The 19,031-nt window shown below is 41.3% G+C and overlaps 1 protein-coding gene across 1 annotated transcript in view; it reads right to left on the reverse strand.

The window, feature by feature from the left end:
• Nucleotides 1-1,039: 1,039 nt before the first annotated feature.
• The window catches only part of CRPPA (CDP-L-ribitol pyrophosphorylase A), a 319,655-nt gene continuing 301,663 nt past the window's right edge, over nt 1,040-19,031 (reverse strand). Inside the window, exon 10 of the mRNA XM_062178999.1 lies at nt 1,040-2,823. Within this exon, the coding sequence (XP_062034983.1) occupies nt 2,719-2,823 (105 nt within the window). The 3' untranslated portion in view covers nt 1,040-2,718. The remainder of the gene's footprint in view (nt 2,824-19,031) is intronic.

Raw genomic sequence — 19,031 nt, forward strand, 5'->3', positions numbered from 1 at the left:
CAATGTGGGTGCAGAGGTCCAAGCACTTGGGCCATCTTCCACTGCTTTCCCAGGCCATAGCAGAGAGCTGGATCGGAAGAGGAGCAGCCAGGACAGGAACCTGGAGGAGGCTTAGCCTACTATGTCACGGCACCTGGCCCAAAATGAACATCTTTAACTCTGCTTTTCCACACTTGAAGAGTACTTCACACCAGCAAGTTGTCCACATTTGCAGCCCTGACTCTTGTCACCATGCAGCCCCGTGACACTGGACAAAGTAATTAAGATCCCTGAGCCCTAATTCACTCCTCTGCACAGAGACAGATACGACCTATAAATATATATTTATAAATGTGATATTATGTTCAATATATATCTAAATGTTCAATGCTGCCAATCACTTTGCAAATTATAAAGGAATGCATGCTATTTTTCTTTTCTCTAAGCATAATGTCATATTTTCTTAACTAAATCTAATTAACACCAAATGTGCTTACTGCCTAGGATAAAGTCATTCTAATTGCCCCAGGATAAATTCTCATCCACTATAAAATCTCTTTGTGGTGTTAAAAATGATGTTAGCTATATCTCGCCATTCCCTCTTAGCTTGGATCTGTCCTTAATGTGTTGTCCAATGTGAAGTGATGCTATAACTAGTACTAAAACTGTATTTTTACACTTTGTGTTTCTGTGTGGGTGCAAACTGATGAAATCTTTACTTAGTATATACTGAATCGGTCTTCTGTATATAAAGATAATTGAAAATGAAAAAAAAAAAAACAACAACCTGGTGTTAAATTGGAAATTGCAATAGAAAATTAATCAATTTTAAAAAAATATCATGTAGGATCTCTGTCTTTAATGTGCTGTACACTGTTATTTAATGCTATAACTAGTACTCCAACAGTATTTTTTCACTTTGTGTTGCTATGTGGGGGCAAACTGTTGAAATCTTTACTTAATATATACTAAACTGAACTTCTGTATATAAAGAGAATTGAAAATGAATCTTGATGTGAATGGGAGAGGGAGCGGGAAAGCGGAGGGTTGGGGGTGGGAGGGAATTTATGGGGGGCGGGGGGAAGCCATTGTAATCCATAAGCTGTACTTTGGAAATTTATATTCATTCAATAAAAGTTAAAAAAAAATGATGTTAGCTCAGCCAGCAGCCCAAAGCTGCTGCATGTTTTTGCTGTGCTGCAAATCCCCTCAGTTTCCCGCCTTTTTCTCTAAAGCTCTCTGTCTTGAAAGCCCTGAGAACTTGCTCCCTCTGCCTTGAGGAGTCTCCCAAAGTCGCCCAACATTTTTGCCTAAGGACTTCCAGGGGTGCCTGGCCTGAGCACCCCAGCGGCTCCTGCCCCCACACAGCCTGCCTCTAACTAGGGCAGAGGCCTCCCAACGAGAATCCACACAGGGCTCACACTGTCAGCCTTGACAGCCTGCCCTGACTGCTTAGTTCAGTGTTTCTTAGCATCCCTGGAGACGGGGGAAAGAGGGGGGAGTCCAAGAACTGAGATCCAAGCCCAAGTCCAAATGACACATTTCATTTAGGAGAACGAATTGCCCCAGTTACCCCCAGCCCATTCTATCCCACTCACTATTACTTCCTCGTAAAATATAAACTCTCCTACTGGATACATATGAGAAATATGGGGGAGGGGGGGAATCACACAAAATGTTACAGGAGCCATTCCACAAGGTAGATAGTTTACAGTCTCTCACTGAACACATTTCACCCAAGATTTATAGTTCCCACACGCAACTCAAGCCCTAGCCCAACCTCATCTGATCTGTTTTCATAAAAATACATGTGGGTAGAGAGCAAAAAGCATTTCTGATGACTGGATACCGGTAATCATGAAAGGCAACATAGGGGAAAATATTAATATTTTAAAAGTATAAGCCAGTGGAAATGTAAAGTGAAAGAATTGATTTTAAAAAGCAATGACATCTGGATTTAAAGAACAATTTAACTCTATGATGGACAATGGTATTTCTAGTCTTACAGAAGATGTCCAAATACACACTGGCTAAAATCACATTTACAAAGCTTTCCAGTCTTCTTTAACACTTACTCAGAAAAATCAGAGACCCTGGAAAATAAAGTCAGAATTCTATTTTGCAAACGAAGGAAAACATACACCTTAGAAATGAAAGAAGAGAAGACTGTATTTGCTTTAGGGATCTAGAGTAACCCACGGCAAATGGTGAAGACATTTGAAACAAAAAGCTCCATTTCCTGTTGTTCTCTTCAGGGTTTTTAAGGTGGGGGGAAATTCCAGAACAGAACAAAAAGACAAAATAGCACATAGAGGGAGGGGAGGGACAATTTTAGAATAATTCGGAAGCTTACCCTTCAGCTTCGACAGTGTGAGTTATCAGTGAACAGCGAGCGAAGACAGCAGGCCAAGTTTTCTACATTCTCATTCTCTACAGGCTTAGCTCGCCCACCACTATTACCCTCTGACCTTTCACACCTCTGTGAAAAGGACCTTTAAGTGTTTTATTTTCCACTACTGCCTTGCCTCTGGTTCAGGCAATTTATAGTCCCCACACATTGAAGTACTTTTTATGTCACAGATATAGACATTCCTCCAACTTCTATAATCTGTGCACCACATTTGACAAGTTATAAGGAACAGAAGACCCACACTCTGTCTCATACAACGGGCAAGCGCAATGGAGAGGTGTAGCTCGATGGTTCTGAAATCCTCAGAGGTCATTTTCTCGTCACATTCTTCACGCGACCAGCAGCTGACCAATGAGCCCGGGGTTTCTGTCTTTGATTAACGCGGCGATAATGGCGGCGCCTTGCTTTAAACTTTCCTGTAGCTCCTGCTCATCCTGAAAAGAAGGGGTAAAGCAGTAATTATTTCACAAGGGAAAAAAGGGTCACCCCTCCCATCCAACAAGGAGCCACCTGACTGTGGATTTTTATAAACTCAGACCACAGCCATTGGCATGGACTTAAGTCCCCAAAGGAGAGATGCTTTCACCAGCACTTGTCATTATAGACACACACACACACAAAATACTAGTCCAAGATACAAAGAAAAACACTGACATAATTTCCAATGCTAACAGAAAGAAATAAAGGATTATTTCCCCTTAATCCGATTTCTGAGCAGTTTTGGCGCTTCACTGAAGTGTGGATGCGTCACGGATGAGGCAAGCTTTTTTCTCTTCTTTCTGCATGTCCTCTGACTCTGTTATGGACTGTTTGTTATGAGTACTGGTGTAGAGAGGGGGGAAAAAATGTTGCTTGTGAATTAAGGTTCCAGCAAATTCTTGACAAGAGTAATCTCATAGGTCCCTAAAAAGTGATTCCGCCTTTGAAATTTGACTGCCTGTGGAAATCTACTTATCCTGTAACTGGCTAAGCCTCTTGAAGGTAGGAGCAGATTATCACCTGGATAGAAAGGGAGCCGTGGAGACAGAGCTGTTGTCTTTACATTAAGGTCTCTGTGTTATGAACAGTGACAGGGAGAGGGCAAGCGGTCTCTACATTAAGCCCAACGTGCAAGACCTCACTTGGAACCATTGCCTCCCTTCCTTGCTGTTTCCTGCACCCACATACTCTGGGGTAGCACGTCTAGGATGATGCCTCTCCACCAGCTCCTGCAGCAGAACCCCTCTGTCCTCCACTACTGGAGCAACTTCTCGGCAGTCTCCTGGACCCCATGTCTCATAGCCCAGTCAAAGCACTGCTTTTACACTGCAGATCTGAACATCTCGCCCTCCTGCCGAAAGTCCTCTGAAGGCTTCCTCTAAATCCCAGGAAGGGTGACCCCTGTAGGTGGAAACAGCCTCTTTTTTTTAAGATTTATTTATTTATTTGAAAGTGAGAGTTACACAGAGAGAGGAGAGGCAGAGAGAGAGAGAGGTCTTCCATCTGCTGTTTCACTCCCCAGCTGGCCGCAACGGCTGGCGCAGCACCCATCCGAAGCCAGGAGCCTGAGGACTTGGGTCGTCTTCTACTGCTTTCCCAGACTATAGCAGATAGCTGGATCCGAAGTGGAACAGACGAGTCTCGAACCGGCGCCCATATGGGAGGCCGGCACTGTAGGCAGTAGCTTTACCCGCTACACCACAGTGCCGGCCCCCAGCCTCTTCTTGAGGTTCCCTTACATCATTCAATTCTCAGTGCCTATAGCCACATGGTGTGGTGTGGTGTGGTGTTAAGACTGAATGGGGCTTGTGCTGTGGTGCAGTGGGTTAATGCCCTGGCCTGAAGTGCTGGCATCCCATATGGGCACCAGTTTGAGTCCCAGCTGCTTGTCTTCCGATCCAGCTCTCTGCTATGGCCTAGGAAAGCAGTAGAAGATGGCCCAAGTCCTTGGACCCCTGCATTCACAGGGGAGACCCAAAAGAAGCTCCTGGCTTCAGATCAGCGCAGCTCTGGCCGTTGTAGTCATCTGGGGAGTGAACCAGCAGATGAAAGACCTCTCTTTGTCTCTACCTCACTTTGCAACTCTGCCTTTCAAGTAAATAAAATAAATCTTAAGAAAAAAAAAGACTGCTATTTGTCTGAGCTCCTGAGCTAGGGCACTGGTTGATGCCTTTGCCAGCAAAGCTTCCCGCACCCTTCCTGGCTCAGCTGATCCTGATTGCTCTTTGGGGTGCTGCAACCCAGTTGGGGTGTCTGAATCTGTAGCTGTGAATTCCTTGAGCACACTGCATGCTATTAATCTCTTTGGTCGACCATCTATTCCACCAGATGATGAGTTGCTTGATGTAAAGAATTTTTCAATTTATCTTTGAATATGGAACACTTAGCTAGATGTCTAACACATGGGTAGCACTCCATAAATTCCGACAAATGCAAACCAAGGGTGGCTCTGGCTATGATAAGGAGATCATCACTCTTGGGCTGAACTCATTTGTTGATGTTAACTGCTTGTTTGGTTACTTTGTTTACTCTTATTTGAAGGTTTCACTGGGAGCCTGGCAATAGTACAAGGAAACATATGATCCAAGAGTCACCACCACCTCTGCCTCCACTAGCCCTGGCCCTGGGTTCCTGATGGACCTGCTGTTTATTTTATCAACGCCCTTGACCGTATCCTAAAGGGTGAAGCAAGGAGCAGAATGGTGACTGCTTTTTTTATAAAATGACATTTCTTTATTTTATGAGACCTTTTATTTAATGAATGCAAATTCTGTAAGTACAACTTCAGGAATATAGTAGTTCTTCCCCCATACCCACCCCTCACCCCCACTCCCATCCTTTATTAAGAGTCACTTTTAATTAACTTTATTACAGAAGGCCAACTCTATACTTAGTAAAGATCTCAACAATGTGTGCACACATACACACACAGTATAAAGAACCGTAAGACAGCATTTCAATATTGGATTTCAAAGGCTGTTCTGGTTTCCAGATTATCATGAGACTGAGATGACATTTGAATAGACATTTTAAAGACAAATGTGTGTGGATTAAAATATGATGCACTTCTACGGGAGCAGAAGTCATCCATGCCACATCATACATAAACACAGAAAGCGCTCCGACATTGGGAAAAACATAAACCAACTATTGACAAGCATCTGTCTCTCATAATGATAAAACTCATCACGGTGGTGCAGGGTCTGTAATACATACCTACTTCCAAGTCTGGTTTGCTAAATGAAGACATAACACAGATGACGATAATTAAGGCTTCCCTTGAAAAACAAACAGAAAAAGTCTACCTTGCCAGCCCTTACTTGTCATAATAATTAGAAGGTGGCACAGGAATAAATTAAGAAATTAAGAGAAAGTTGTTTAAGATCCCAGGGCTAGAAAAATCACATTTCTAGCCTTAGAATAAATCTTCTGCACTCACTTTGATAGCTCCAAAATGTGTATATTTCTAGTTAATAAGAAATTTCAGAGGTTCTTTTAAAGATTAGTTTACATTGTATTATTTTACAGGCTTTATTTTTTGAAAGATCAGAATTCAGTGAGAACAAACTATGTCACTCCAGTGAACAGAGCTCACTGCATCATTTTAGTTGCAAGAATATGGAATTTTGAAATCTATTAAACAAGATGGTCAACACACATACTCTCAGAAAATCCTAGTATACACAATTTAGATTTCAGATTCATCAAAAAATTCCCTATCTCTATATAACAATATTGATAACACAGAAAAATACCAAAAAAATCTTGAAAAAGCATTTCTTCTATGAGTTGTGATGTTGGCCTTTAGTTCTATACCTGTTAAGTGCAAATCAAAAACACATTGAGATAGCACCTGTTACAATGGCTTTGATCAAAAGACTAAAGATAAGCGTTAGCAGGGATGTAGAGGAAAGGGAACCCTTAAACCTGTGGGTGGGAAAGTAAATTAGCATAGCCACAATGGAAATCTATGTTCCTCCAGATACCACAAATAGAACTACCATGTGACCCAGAAATCCCACTTCTGGGTTTTCTCGGATAAGCCAAGCCATTGAAATCAGGTTGTCCAAGACATGTCTGCACTCACACATTCACAGTACCACCACTCACAACAGCCGGGGGTATGGAATCAACCTAAGAGTGCATTAATAGCTGAGTGGATAAAGAAAAATACAACAAAGTCCCATTCAGCCATTTAAAAAAAAAAAGAGAGAGAGAATGAAATCCTGTCATTTTCAACAACACACGTGAACCTTGAGAAGTTGTTGCATAAAATCATCCAGGTGCATACAGGCATCTCATATGTAGAGTACAAAAGGGCTGACCTTGTACAAGTAGAGAGTAGGATAGCGGGTTACCAGGGGCTGGGGTGTGGGAGTTAGGGGAAGAGGCAGAAATGACTATAATTAGATAGAAAAAATAAAAAGTAAACAAACCAAATGTCCAGAATAAGCAAATACACAGAGAGAAAGTAGAGAAGTGACTTCGGGGCTGGGGTACAGGTGTGAGAGGACAGGCGGGTAGAGGGGACAGAAACGGGCAGTGACCTCAGTGGTCATGGGGGTGGTGACCACAGCGGTCATAAGGGTTCTTTGGCGGGGTGATGAAATGTTATAAAATTCACTGTGGTGATGGCTGCACCATGCTATTAGTCAAGGAAAAACCTCTGAGCCATACGCTGGAAATGGGCAAATTTTTGTGGTAAGTGGATTGAATTCCATCTCAATAAAAGTTCTGAAGGGCCCCCGCTGTGGCATAGCAGGTAAAGCCTCCACCTGCAGTGCCGGCATCCCATATGGGCGCCAGTTCAAGTCCTGGCTACTCCACTTACGATCCAGCTCTCTGCCATGGCCTGGGAAAGCAGTAGAAAGCAGTAGATGCCTGTAAGCCAAGTGCTTGGGCCCCTGCACCCTTGTGGGAGACCTGGAAGAAGCTCCTGGCTCCTGGCTTCAGATCAGCACAGCTCCAGCTGTTGTGCCCAATTGGGGAGTGAACCAGCGGATGCAGGACCTCTCTCTCTCCCTCTCTAATAAATAAATAAATCTTTTTAAAAAAAAAAAAAAGTTCTGAGAAAATAAAAAGCATTTCTTGTTGCAAGTGGATATGCAACGAACAATCTTTTAGTCCTTGAGGAGAGCAGGGAGCAGACGGGCGGAGTAGGTGACCACTTGTTATCACTCATGGGTATGAATGTGCAGGGGTGGGGGAGAGGGATCCCTTGTGAGTTCCAAATACCACTGGAGAAAGTTTTTTTCACATAGCAACCTTATTTATTTATTTATTTATAATGGGGGGAGAGAGAAAGCAGAGAGTAAAAGGGACAGAGAAAATTTCCATTTGCTGGTTCACTCCCCAGATGCCTGTAAGAGCCAAGGCTGAATGGGACCAAAGCCACGAGTGGGAAATTCAAGTTGTATCTCCCACATGGAGGGCAGGGGCCCAAGTACTTGAGCCACCACATGCTGCCTCCCAAGATGCACCTTAGCGGGGGGGGGGGGGGGGGGGGGGCGGCTGGAAGTGGGAGTGCAGCAGGACTCAACCTCAGGCTCTCTAAGATGGGAAGTGGGTGTTTACAGCCCCAACCTGAAAACCCAGAGCATACACTTGGGGAATTTAAGGACAGTCAGAAGGGCACTGGATGCTGGGAGATGTGTTGATGCCTGCATTTTCTCCGACATCTAAATCTCTGACAGGGCTGCCATCGCTTGCTTTGTCATCCAGTTCACTTCATAATCATGTCAAAGTTTTAGAGAAAACTTTTTTAAGATTTCAAACTCTACCCCCTTCTAAAATAATGAAAATGTAACTTCTAGTTGAAAATACAATGTTCACTCGTTCCCTTGCATACAATTATAATACAGCAAAAATAGAAGCCAGCTAGATAGGGGAGAAGTATACTCTGCGGCAGTCAGCTTTCTCTAAAATGTTAACAAGAGTTATTTTTGGATGATGGATTTATGGCAATTTTTATTTCTTCTTTGTCCTTTGCTACATTATCAAAATTTCCATAATGAACAAATTTCGTTCTTACAAGAAAAACAAATTATTTTTAAAATTTAGCTTCATGACTGCTGAAATTCAGGGAACTGAATTTGATTTGTGACCATATAAAATCAGTAAGACAGAACACTGTCCACATTTCCGGAAGATGCTTCTGTCCATAAATATCTTCAAAATCTGTACTAAGAAAACATTTCTTTGTTTGAGAATTCTAATCTCTAATAAAAGGCCAAAAAGGAACCATATGAATAATTCACAATGTCTTGACTTTCTGGTGATTTAGATTTTAAGAAAAATATCAGGCAAGTGAAGTTAAAAGTAGCAGCAACAAATCTGTACTTAATTTTACCCAACTCATAACAATTGTTCTCTGAGATCTTAGAGTTGCTTACCAGTTGAATTTTAAAAACAGCAGAAGCTATATTTATATATATATATGTGTGTGTGTGTGTGTGTGTGTGTGTGTGTTTACATATGCTGCTTTTCAATTTCTATCACCTCAAACTGAATAATTTAGTAGTAGAACTTACCATTCTCATCTAGAAATTTACACTTAGCCATTTCTCTCTATCACTTGCAATTTCAACATTAGGATGGACAATACCATGTGTGGATGGAATATGTATACCATTCTATTTTAAACATAGAAGGTGAGTCTAAATTTACTCCCCAGCCAATTCAGGTTTGTCTCTACGACTCTGCCCCTAGTCTTTTCCTATATGTGTCTGTTGTTGTTGTCATCATTGGTTGGTTTCTTGCAGTGATTATATCTACCATCTTCAGCTGATGATTTTTGATCTGCTGCTGCCTGCAGAAATTGTCAGGGGACTGCTAAGGCTTTGGCAAGCCCTTGGGAAGCCAGGGTGCGTAGGAGACGTCTTCAGTTTCCTGCAGGATTGAGACTGACGGCAGCACCTGCATAATTCATGGAAGCTCTTCCCTGACCCCACCCTCACCTTCCACCTCAAAACTTGGGCAAGGAAAGCCTGCAGTTCCAGAAGTAGATTGCTAATAGTAGCAATTTGCAAGTCCACAAGTGGTCAATTTCCTACGCTGCCCGTGCCCTCACCATTACTCCTAACCGTCTCTTTCAATTTTCTGAAAAGACAACTTCTGGAAAAATTATTCCCAGAGGACTTAAACTGGAAGGAGTTTTAAGACCAACATTTTAAGATAGTGAACCCCATCAGCTGTGCAACACAGATGTCAGTACTTGAATGAAAGAAATGGAATCAAGTTTATGGTAGGCTGTTAGAATCGCATTTATGTGGATTTTGTAGAATACTATCTCAAAGAATAGCAGGAAAAGCTATGACATCATTGTTCTCCAAATCTTTATGGACAAGCTGAAAGGAAATCTTTTAGAGATATTCATCCCCCTCCACATACCACTCCGAACGAACACAATGTACTCTACTAAAAAGGAAAACTATAAAGTGAAAATATGCGTATACATACTTAAGCTTTAGATGTCTCAGGAGATTAAACAGTCATTCTTGAGGAAAAAGTATTGCATTGTCTCAGCGAATTCCATACCCAAAGCCTAATTCAATTTCCATGAGCTACAAGACTGTCCTGAGATTCAGACTGCTCATAATTTCACATTAATATCCTGCTGCCATCCTTGTTTTTGGAAAACTCTTGTCAAAATCATTCTGTAAATGCTCCAAAATTTCAATACTCTAAAAAATCATGAATATACTCTTCATGTCCATATCTACCTGTCTATCTCCACCCATCCAGCCATACCATGTACAATATCAAGCAATTGGACAGACATACTTTTTGAACCTCTAACTAGTTTGTTACATTTATACTATCATTAAAGTCAAATCAAAATAATTTGAGACTAAACTTTTTGGTTGGTACACATTTTGCTGATATGGAAAAAAAAATCTGATGGAGACACACTGTCCCCTAGTGGAGATGAAAATAAATGTTCAGTGCTTGTAAATCCCCAAAACCCTGGAAATAAACCAATCCCTTGTTGATGGGGCTTGAGAGAAACACAATAGCTCTCTTCAAATGAAAGTATTTTCTCTCTTGCTGTTGTGAGTGAAACAATGGTCTCCCAAAACCTAAATAAGAAAATATTAGGCTTATTCATTAGCACAATCATCACCCAACAGTTTTATTCTCCTTAACAAGGACTGCCTTGTAACAAGGACTGCTCTGTGCTTACCACAGGGCCCTGCAATACAGCTCAGTAAGTACTTGTGGAAAGAGATAATGAGGGAGGAAAAAAAAAAGTTGACAATAAAACTCTGGAGGCAGCACTGATATTTGCTGAATCGGCACAGAGGACAGAGATGGGAACAAGCTGTCCTCAGCCAGCATGGTGAGAAAAAGAAGGACCAGACCTCTGGCCCAGGACACAAGCCATCAACCACTGTGTCGAGTATTTCTAGACCTGGAACTTGTCAGTCACATTTGTCACCGTCACACCCCATTTTCTTGAAATATCATCCGTAACATAAGTTCCACTACTTAATAAGGTTGAAAATGTGGTCTCATGTATGATGCCCCTTTGAACTAGCAACAAGGCTCTGATCCTAATACAACTCACCTAGTTTTCCACTGTACCAACCCTCAACAGCCTCGCTCCAGCCACTGCAAGGCTGTGTCCACACCATCCTACACCTGGGCCCCACCAGGATGTCCCAGTTGGCTGCTTTTCTTTGCCTGTGCCCACTGATTTCCCTCACTAGAAAAATCACTCCCTTACACCCAACCTGCATTATCTTCAGCACTTCATCTTAGCATCCTGGGCCCTCCATGATCCACCCAACCAATCTTGCTAACTGTAATTCTCTCCTTTACTCTAAGAATCATACTCTTCGGGTCATAATGGTCTGATCCTTGTTATCCCTGCTGCCCAGTAAAATGGTTTCCCAATAATTGTGTTTCAATTCACATCAGTTTTTCATGGGCCCAGCTGTGATGACTTTCCTTAGGAAGTAATTTATAGCAGTTTTTCTCAGAATCCCTTACAGATAGAGTTAAGTCTCCATATCCATAGGTTTCATATCCATGGATTTAACCAACCACAGATCAAAAATATTTGAAAAAAAATTTTTTCTTCTTCACTGAACACATAGAATTTCTTTTTGTCATTATCCCCTAAACAATTCAGTATGACCACTATTTGCCCAGCATTTACACTGTATTTAGTATTATAAGAAATCCAGGGGTGATTCCAATTATATGGGAGTATGTATATGGCTGACACTCAAATATCACATCATACTGTAGAAAGGACTTGAACATCTGTAGGTTTTGGTATCTATAGGATGGACTTGGAACAAACCAGTCCCCTTAGACTACTAAGGAACAACTGTATTTTCATTAGGTTTGCATATATATGAGTCTTATTTTCTTAGCTAAATTATAAAGTCCTAAAAGTCTTCTCTCAAATTATATCCTAACCTCAGAAAACAGCCAATAGCAGGAATAAAGATTTACTAAGTAGGTGAGCATCTGGCACAGTACTTTAAGATGAAACTTGGGATGACCACATTCCAGGTCAGAGTGCCTGGCTTCATTCCCAATTCTAACTTCCTACTAATGCACATCCCAGGAGGCAGCAATGAGGGCTGCCTCCCTGCTGTACACATGGGAGACCACACTGAGTTCCAGGCTCCTGGCTAAAGTCTGACCCAGCCCTGGCTGTTGTAGGCATTTGGGGAGTGGGGATGGGGTGTGTGAACTTTATTAGTAGGCTAGTATTCCACAAAGATTCAGCTTAACTGACCATTAAGACATTTTTGAAACTTCAAGCATTTATTTTTGTTTTTAAAAATAATGTTGTTTTTAAAATTTTTATTAATTTGAGACAGAGAGACAGAGACAGAGAGACACAGAGAGAGAATTTTCCATCTACTTGTTCACTCCCCAAAGGGTTGGAAGAGCTAGAGCTGGGCCAAGCTGAAGCAAGATCTGAGAACTCAATCCTGGTCTCCCACTTGAGTGGCAGGGGCCCAAGATCCAAGTACTTGAGTTATCACCTGATGTCTCCCAGGGTGCATAACAGCAGGAGGAAGTTACAGCAGAGCCCACCCAGGACTCAAACTCAAGCACTCAGATATGGGATGTGGGTGTTTCTAGCAGTGTCTCAACTGCTGTGACAAATGTCTACGCTGTAAAAATTCTGAAGTATTTTGATAAAGAATACATCATTATGTAAATCACCACCTAAAAAATCATAACAGAAAAAATTTGTACATGGAAATGGGTAAATGTGTTCAAAACAAGGCATTCATGCCAGGAATTCATGTAGATTCTTCAGTGTCCCTCACACTCACCAAGATGTACTTCAAAGGACAGGAATGACTGACATGGAACTTTTCTAAAATTCTAAGTGCCAGAACACAGTGGGATCTGAGGACCAGATTGTTACATAACACCCTGGCTATCTGTCAGAGGAAAAAGGAAGAAGAACTTTCAGGATGTGCAAGGACTCCAGGGGTGTACTGATCAGTGGAGCCCTTCTTGAAAATAATAAGTGTTCAAAAATTTAATCAATGATGAAATAAATGAGGAGGAAAAAGAATAGGAATTTCTTTATTCATCCAATGACTGAATGTTGGGCATACCAGGCTCTAAGTTATATGAGAGTACTTTAAAAGGTTTGTGGAAATGGAATTAAAAGATAAGCTTATTTTGATGTAAGGAAAATTGAAATCCATGCACACTGTCCACAGAATTTTGAAGTTCCCTGGTATGTTGAGATGTGAATGGATAGATGTGGCTTTTCTCCTTATGGAACATATACTCAGGCAAATGAGACAAATATATAAACACTAAAATGCATTCATAATTACAAGCCATAAATAAAACAACAGACCAACTTAGCAGCAAAATAAATTCAGCACAGGAATTCTCAGGGCAAAATATTTTAAAATCTCTGTCAAATATTTAAATAAATATAGAATAAAAATGAGCAAGTGAGACAATGTTCTCAAACATGCAATTTTCTCAAACAGAAAATTCAACTTTTACAGATGAAAACCAATGATGAATTCAAACAATAATAATCTCAAAGGATAGATCACATGAGGGTTTAGATACAGCTGAAGATAGCATTATTGAAACTGAAGACAGAGTTGAGGAAATAACTTGGCATACATGTCAGAGAAGATCAAGGAAAGGAGGTTAAGAGACTTGGCAGAAATGAAAAGAATGTCTAATGTCTATTTAAGCAGAATCCCAGAAAGAGAATAAAGACAGTGGAAGAAATGATAAAGAGGGCATGGTATACAAGTTCTACAAGCTATAGAACAAGTGAACTCATTTGTGAAGGAAACTGAGGATTTTCAGGCTGGGTAAATGATAGACAAATTCTGGGGAAAACAAAAACAAAGAGCAGAAACTAATGCCTGCCCCCAAATCTATCAAACTTGAATGCCTGTACTGCTGCTCACATACCCACACTCTTTTTTTAAAGGATGAAGACAAAATACAGGCTCCCTCTGATGAACAAAACCCAAATGCCTACCCCTAAAAATCCTTCTGACAGTAAAGAATGCACCTGCTGTGGAGAGAAAATAACCTCAGAATAAAGGTCTAACAGGCAGGAAGGTATGGACAAAAAAGAAATGGCCTTAGGACAAGCTGATGAATCTAAAGGCAGTGGTCTCCAGAAAAATACAAGTAATATCTGAATGTAGGGGACATTTAAAAGAACAAAACAAAAATCTTGGGTGAGAACATTGGCATTTAGGTAGTAAGAGAGTGATCAAACGTAAAATATTCCAAGATTGATGAATGTTTTGGGACAACGATTAAAATGCTAATATCAAAATTTCACATAAATATGTAAAATAAGATTTCAGAAGACCTCCTAACTGTTTAAAAACAGGACATGAAACTTTGTATCTGCTGAGAAAATGGTGGAGTGAAAAGTGGGGCTTCCAAGTGCCTAAAGCCAATGGCGACTCAAAGTGTTTTCTTGGATCATTGCCCCTAGAGACCCCTCAACCAGGGATGGGGCACACAGGGCATAAGGGGAAGTCCCTAGGAACAGAAAGCAAGGGGGCCAGGCAGCCCTCCAGGAACAGCATCTGAATAAAGAGAAGGTCCAAAAAACGACACACACACACACCGTCAACACAATCTCAAGATAGCCAATTCCTAAGGTTAAAGGGAAAAACAAAGCAGAGAGGGAAAAATCACCCAAGTTTGCACAGGGATGTCTTATGCTCCCGTCCTATCACAAACGTTTGTGGCAATCAGACTAGGCTGGTGACACATGGAGAGGGTGTAAGGAGTGGCTGACGGGTATCAAGTCGATCTGAGAGTACCACAGGAAACATTAGCCTTAGGCAAGTGTGAGGTCTTGAAAAGTGCTGGGGTGTAACCAGCATGGCTATGGGGAAGGAGCTCTGCATTCTGCTGGGTTGAAGGCGGCAGCTTTCTCCTGGGGAAGAAAACCACAAAAAGAAAGGGAGAAGCAGCTTTGTCAGTTGAATGTTGAAGAGGAACAGAAGGGGAAAAGTTAGGGCCATGAAGCACAGAAGTGGACCAAACAATGGGAGGAAGCATAACCCAATGAAGGTAAATTGACCCAAGAGGTTGAATTTTGCTACACTGACAGAAGGGGGCAGCATTGAACTGGAAATGCTGTAAACTAGTTAAGGCAACAAATTCAGTGAGAGTTAATGAATATATACAATTACACAACATTTTTAAAAAATTCAACCACCAAAACGAACATCCGGAATACTCTCTTCACTCAAGAAAACACAAGGAAGCAGATTTAAGATCATACTCCAACCTGAATGGCATTTTTTTAACATGGCTCTGACTTTCAAGAGCATGCTAGTGTTTGTTTCATACACTCCAAAAAATAACCATCATAATCCACCAAGATGAGAGAGTCATAGGACGTGTAATATTAACAATGTCAAATGAACCCAAATGTATTACAGATATTCAAACTGGAGAGAGTGCTAAAGACAATAACTAACCTAATTAAGTTTTATTCCACACGCAGAGACAAATTGCCACATACATGTGTTATATTATAAGTAATACACGCCCCCCCACCGGTATAGTTAGCAGTTTTTAAAAATTATACTTATGCGTGCTCTTAACTGAACAGATAAGAAAACCTGTTCTTGTAGACAGGGTTACATATAAGGAAAGGCAGGAGGGCTAGAAAGGTCCCATGATGTTGGATTGAAAACAGAGATGTCAATTTGAATTCATGGTCTGCAGCTAGATGATACACGATATAGAAACACACACAGACGGAGACACAGAAACAGATTCAGATGAGCATGTCTGAATGTACAAAAATATACACATTCCCTGGGACTGTCCACTGAAAGAACTTACAAACAATGGTATGCCAGAAGCAATGGGCACCCTTAGCAACAGATCTTGGTATCTAAATATCATTCTCTAATCCAAGAAAATTGAGTTTCCTAGAAAAACTGCCAATTCCAAAAGGAGATAGGGAAAAGAACAGGATGGTTCTGAAACATCTCTTGGTGGCAGAAAGTGAGTAGGGGATCAAAATCCGATGAGGATATTGGGAAAGAAGACAAGTGAAAACTGGGGATTCCAGGTGCCTAAAGCCAATGCCGACTCTGAGTGTTTTCTTTGATCGTTGCCCAGAAAGACCTCTCAACTAGGGATGGGGGCATGCAGGGCACATGGGAAGTCCCCATGAACACAAAACAAGAAGGCATGTAATGGCCAAATCTGGGAAAAGGGGTAAGAATATAATGCAACTATAGTTGCTTCATTAAGCATAAAACAAAACTAACACCAAGAGTTCATTTACACAGGTAGAGAGACAGATACATTGAGGAAGCAAACAAGAAAGCAGAAAGGAGGGAGGGGTGAGATATGGAGAGGAATGCAGGGAAAACTTTCTCATTGTGGAGTGCCAATTAATACATTTTGAAAGAATGATGGAAACCAAAAAGCATCATCTGACTAGCAATACCATACGGACTTCTTGAATCATCAACACATACTAAAATTACTAAAAGAAAGTCACGATTAAAGTTCAAGATAATTACATAGTCTGTATCTCCCACAAGAAAAGTCTTAATTATAATGGAAAAAAATAAATTTCCAGTAGGGAAACCTGGCAGATGCCACCTTAGCCAAGTGATCAAAGCTAACATTGACAGCAATGAGACAGACAGACATCCTGTGATATAGTACGATGAGAGGATGCAACATTACTTTCAGGGCACTGTTGTCCAACAGGCATAGCTTGAACTGACTCATGAGAAAAGAGTAGAGAACTCTAATTTGAGAGATATTACCCAAAAGTATAGGCCAGTATTTATTAGGAGTAGAAAGTAACAAAAGATACAGGAGGATGTACATCCCAGACCAAAGGAGAACGAGAGACCTGACAGGAAAACACAGTGTGTGTTCCAGAATTGGATCATGGATCAGAAAACATACACTAGTGGATCAAGTAACACAACTTGAGTAGGGTTTGTAGATTAGATCAGAAAGTTGCATCAACAATAATGCCCCAATTTTGATGGTGTGCTGATGTAAGATGTCAACATGGAGTTTCTGGATCAACAGTATAGAGGAATACTTTGTACTATTTTGAAACTTTTTTTTGATTCCAACATTATTTCAAGATGTGAATTAAAAATAATAGAAAAAAATCAATGAAAAACAACTAAACAAAAATCTCAAACTGCTAAGAAAAAGAATAAGAAAAAGCCCAACATACAGCTACAAATTAGGTGAGGGAAACAAGCCCAGATATTTTTCTCATTTCAACAAAAGTAAATGGAAAAAGTTCACGGGCACAAATGCAGACTCTCAGACTGGATTATGATGAAATACAGCCATATGCCTTTATGAGAGCCACTCCAGAAACAAGGACATGGAAGGCTAAATATTCAGTGACTGAAAAAGCTGTGAGGGGTGTTCAAAAGCTCACGGAAAATGAGTACCGTGCAAAGAATTATGCATAGATTAAAAAAAAAAAACATACGCCCACATAAACTTAGCTTTTAATTCCATTTTCCATAACTTCTGAAGTTCCCTCTTACCCCAGACAGATGTTCATAATAAGACAGCTTGACTTCCTTTATTCTTTACTGAAGCGTGGCTGTGCAGACAAAACACAGCACTGCAAACACTGCCAGTGCAAAGACCACCAAACGTTTAAGGCACCAGGGTGGGCTGTGCATGATGGGGATAGTGAAGACTGATCTGGACAGCTCTGAGGTGCCAGGGAGAAAGCTTGGAGGAGGTTGTTGGGCAGGCAGCTGTGCAATGTGCAGCTGGGACACGGAAGAGTCAGTGGCAAACAAGGGGCACTGAAACCATGGGAGTGGGTGACAATGCCTCGGGATCACCCAGGACAGTGGGCTGAGAATCGTGAGCATCTGTGGATCCAGCAGACATAAAGTTGGGAAGGGTTCTGAGAAGGAGAGGATGCACTTCACTGAAGGAAGCCAGCAAAGACTGGCATCCTGGAAGCTGAGACTGAAACATCATTAAGAGGAAAACACCACCTCCTGGTATTCTCACATCATTACTAGTCAAATCGGTAACACCCTTGGATGACTTGGGGCCCTGCACCTGCATGTCCATCATCGCTGGCTCTGGATCACCCAGCTGCAGCAAGAATCCCCAGCCTCAGTGTCTTATCAGTGTCAACAGATGATCAGACTCCTCACCCTGACCACCCCAGCCTGCCTTCAACAAGAATCCTCTCTAGGCTGGTTAGCCAGAAACCCCCTAACCCCTGATGGTTTCTTACTAATTTCTTTTTTTTTTTTAAATATTTGTTTATTTATTTGAAAGGTAGAGTTGCAGAGAGGCAGAGAGAGACAGAGAGAGAGATCTTCCATCCGCTCATTCACTCCCCAGATGGCCACAACGGCTGGAGCTGGGCTAATTTGAAGCCAGGAGCCAGGAGCTTCTTTCAGGTCTCCCACGCATCTGCAGGGGGCCAAGGACTTGGACCATCTTCTACTGCTTTCCCAGGCCATAGCAGAGAGCTGGATCAGAAGTGGAGCAGCCAGGATATGAACGGGCGCCCATATGAGATGCTGGTACTGCAGGTGGCAGCTTTACCTGCTATACCACAGCACAGGCCCCTCTTAGTAATTCCAAAACATAAAATCTCACAGGTGTTGGTAATCAGGGTAGGCTGTTGGATTATACAGAACAATGTCTCAAACAGTAGCCAGAAGAGCTGTGGAGTCCTTGCTGTTCAGATTTTGGTTTTTATCCACTGCTCCTCTGCATAATCCCTCATTTTTGTTATATTCAGATTAATGTACCAACCTCTGCACTGCAAGGTATCAGCGCCATAGTTCCTTGAATAAAGTCTCCTTTACTGTCATTAACAAGCATCAGCAGAATTTCTCTTTAACTTTACAGGAAAAAGGAACAAACTATTCAGAGAGAAAGACAGACAATGGGCTTTACCAGGTTATGAAGCAAAGCAATATAATGAATAATTCTTCAAGGATAAAGGCTTTTTTAAAAAAAAATACATTTTTAAAGTAAATCACAAAACCTTCAATGAGAAGTAGTAGTGAATAAAGTTAAAGATGGTACTGAATTTCTCATTTTTTTTAAAGTTTTTTTTTTTTATTTGAATGGGAGTTACAGAGAGAAGAGGATGAGAAATGAGAAGAGAGGAGGCAGGAGATTTTGCTGGGTCTCT

This window comes from Lepus europaeus, chromosome 20 (assembly GCF_033115175.1).
Source record: "Lepus europaeus isolate LE1 chromosome 20, mLepTim1.pri, whole genome shotgun sequence".
NCBI lineage: Eukaryota > Metazoa > Chordata > Mammalia > Lagomorpha > Leporidae > Lepus > Lepus europaeus.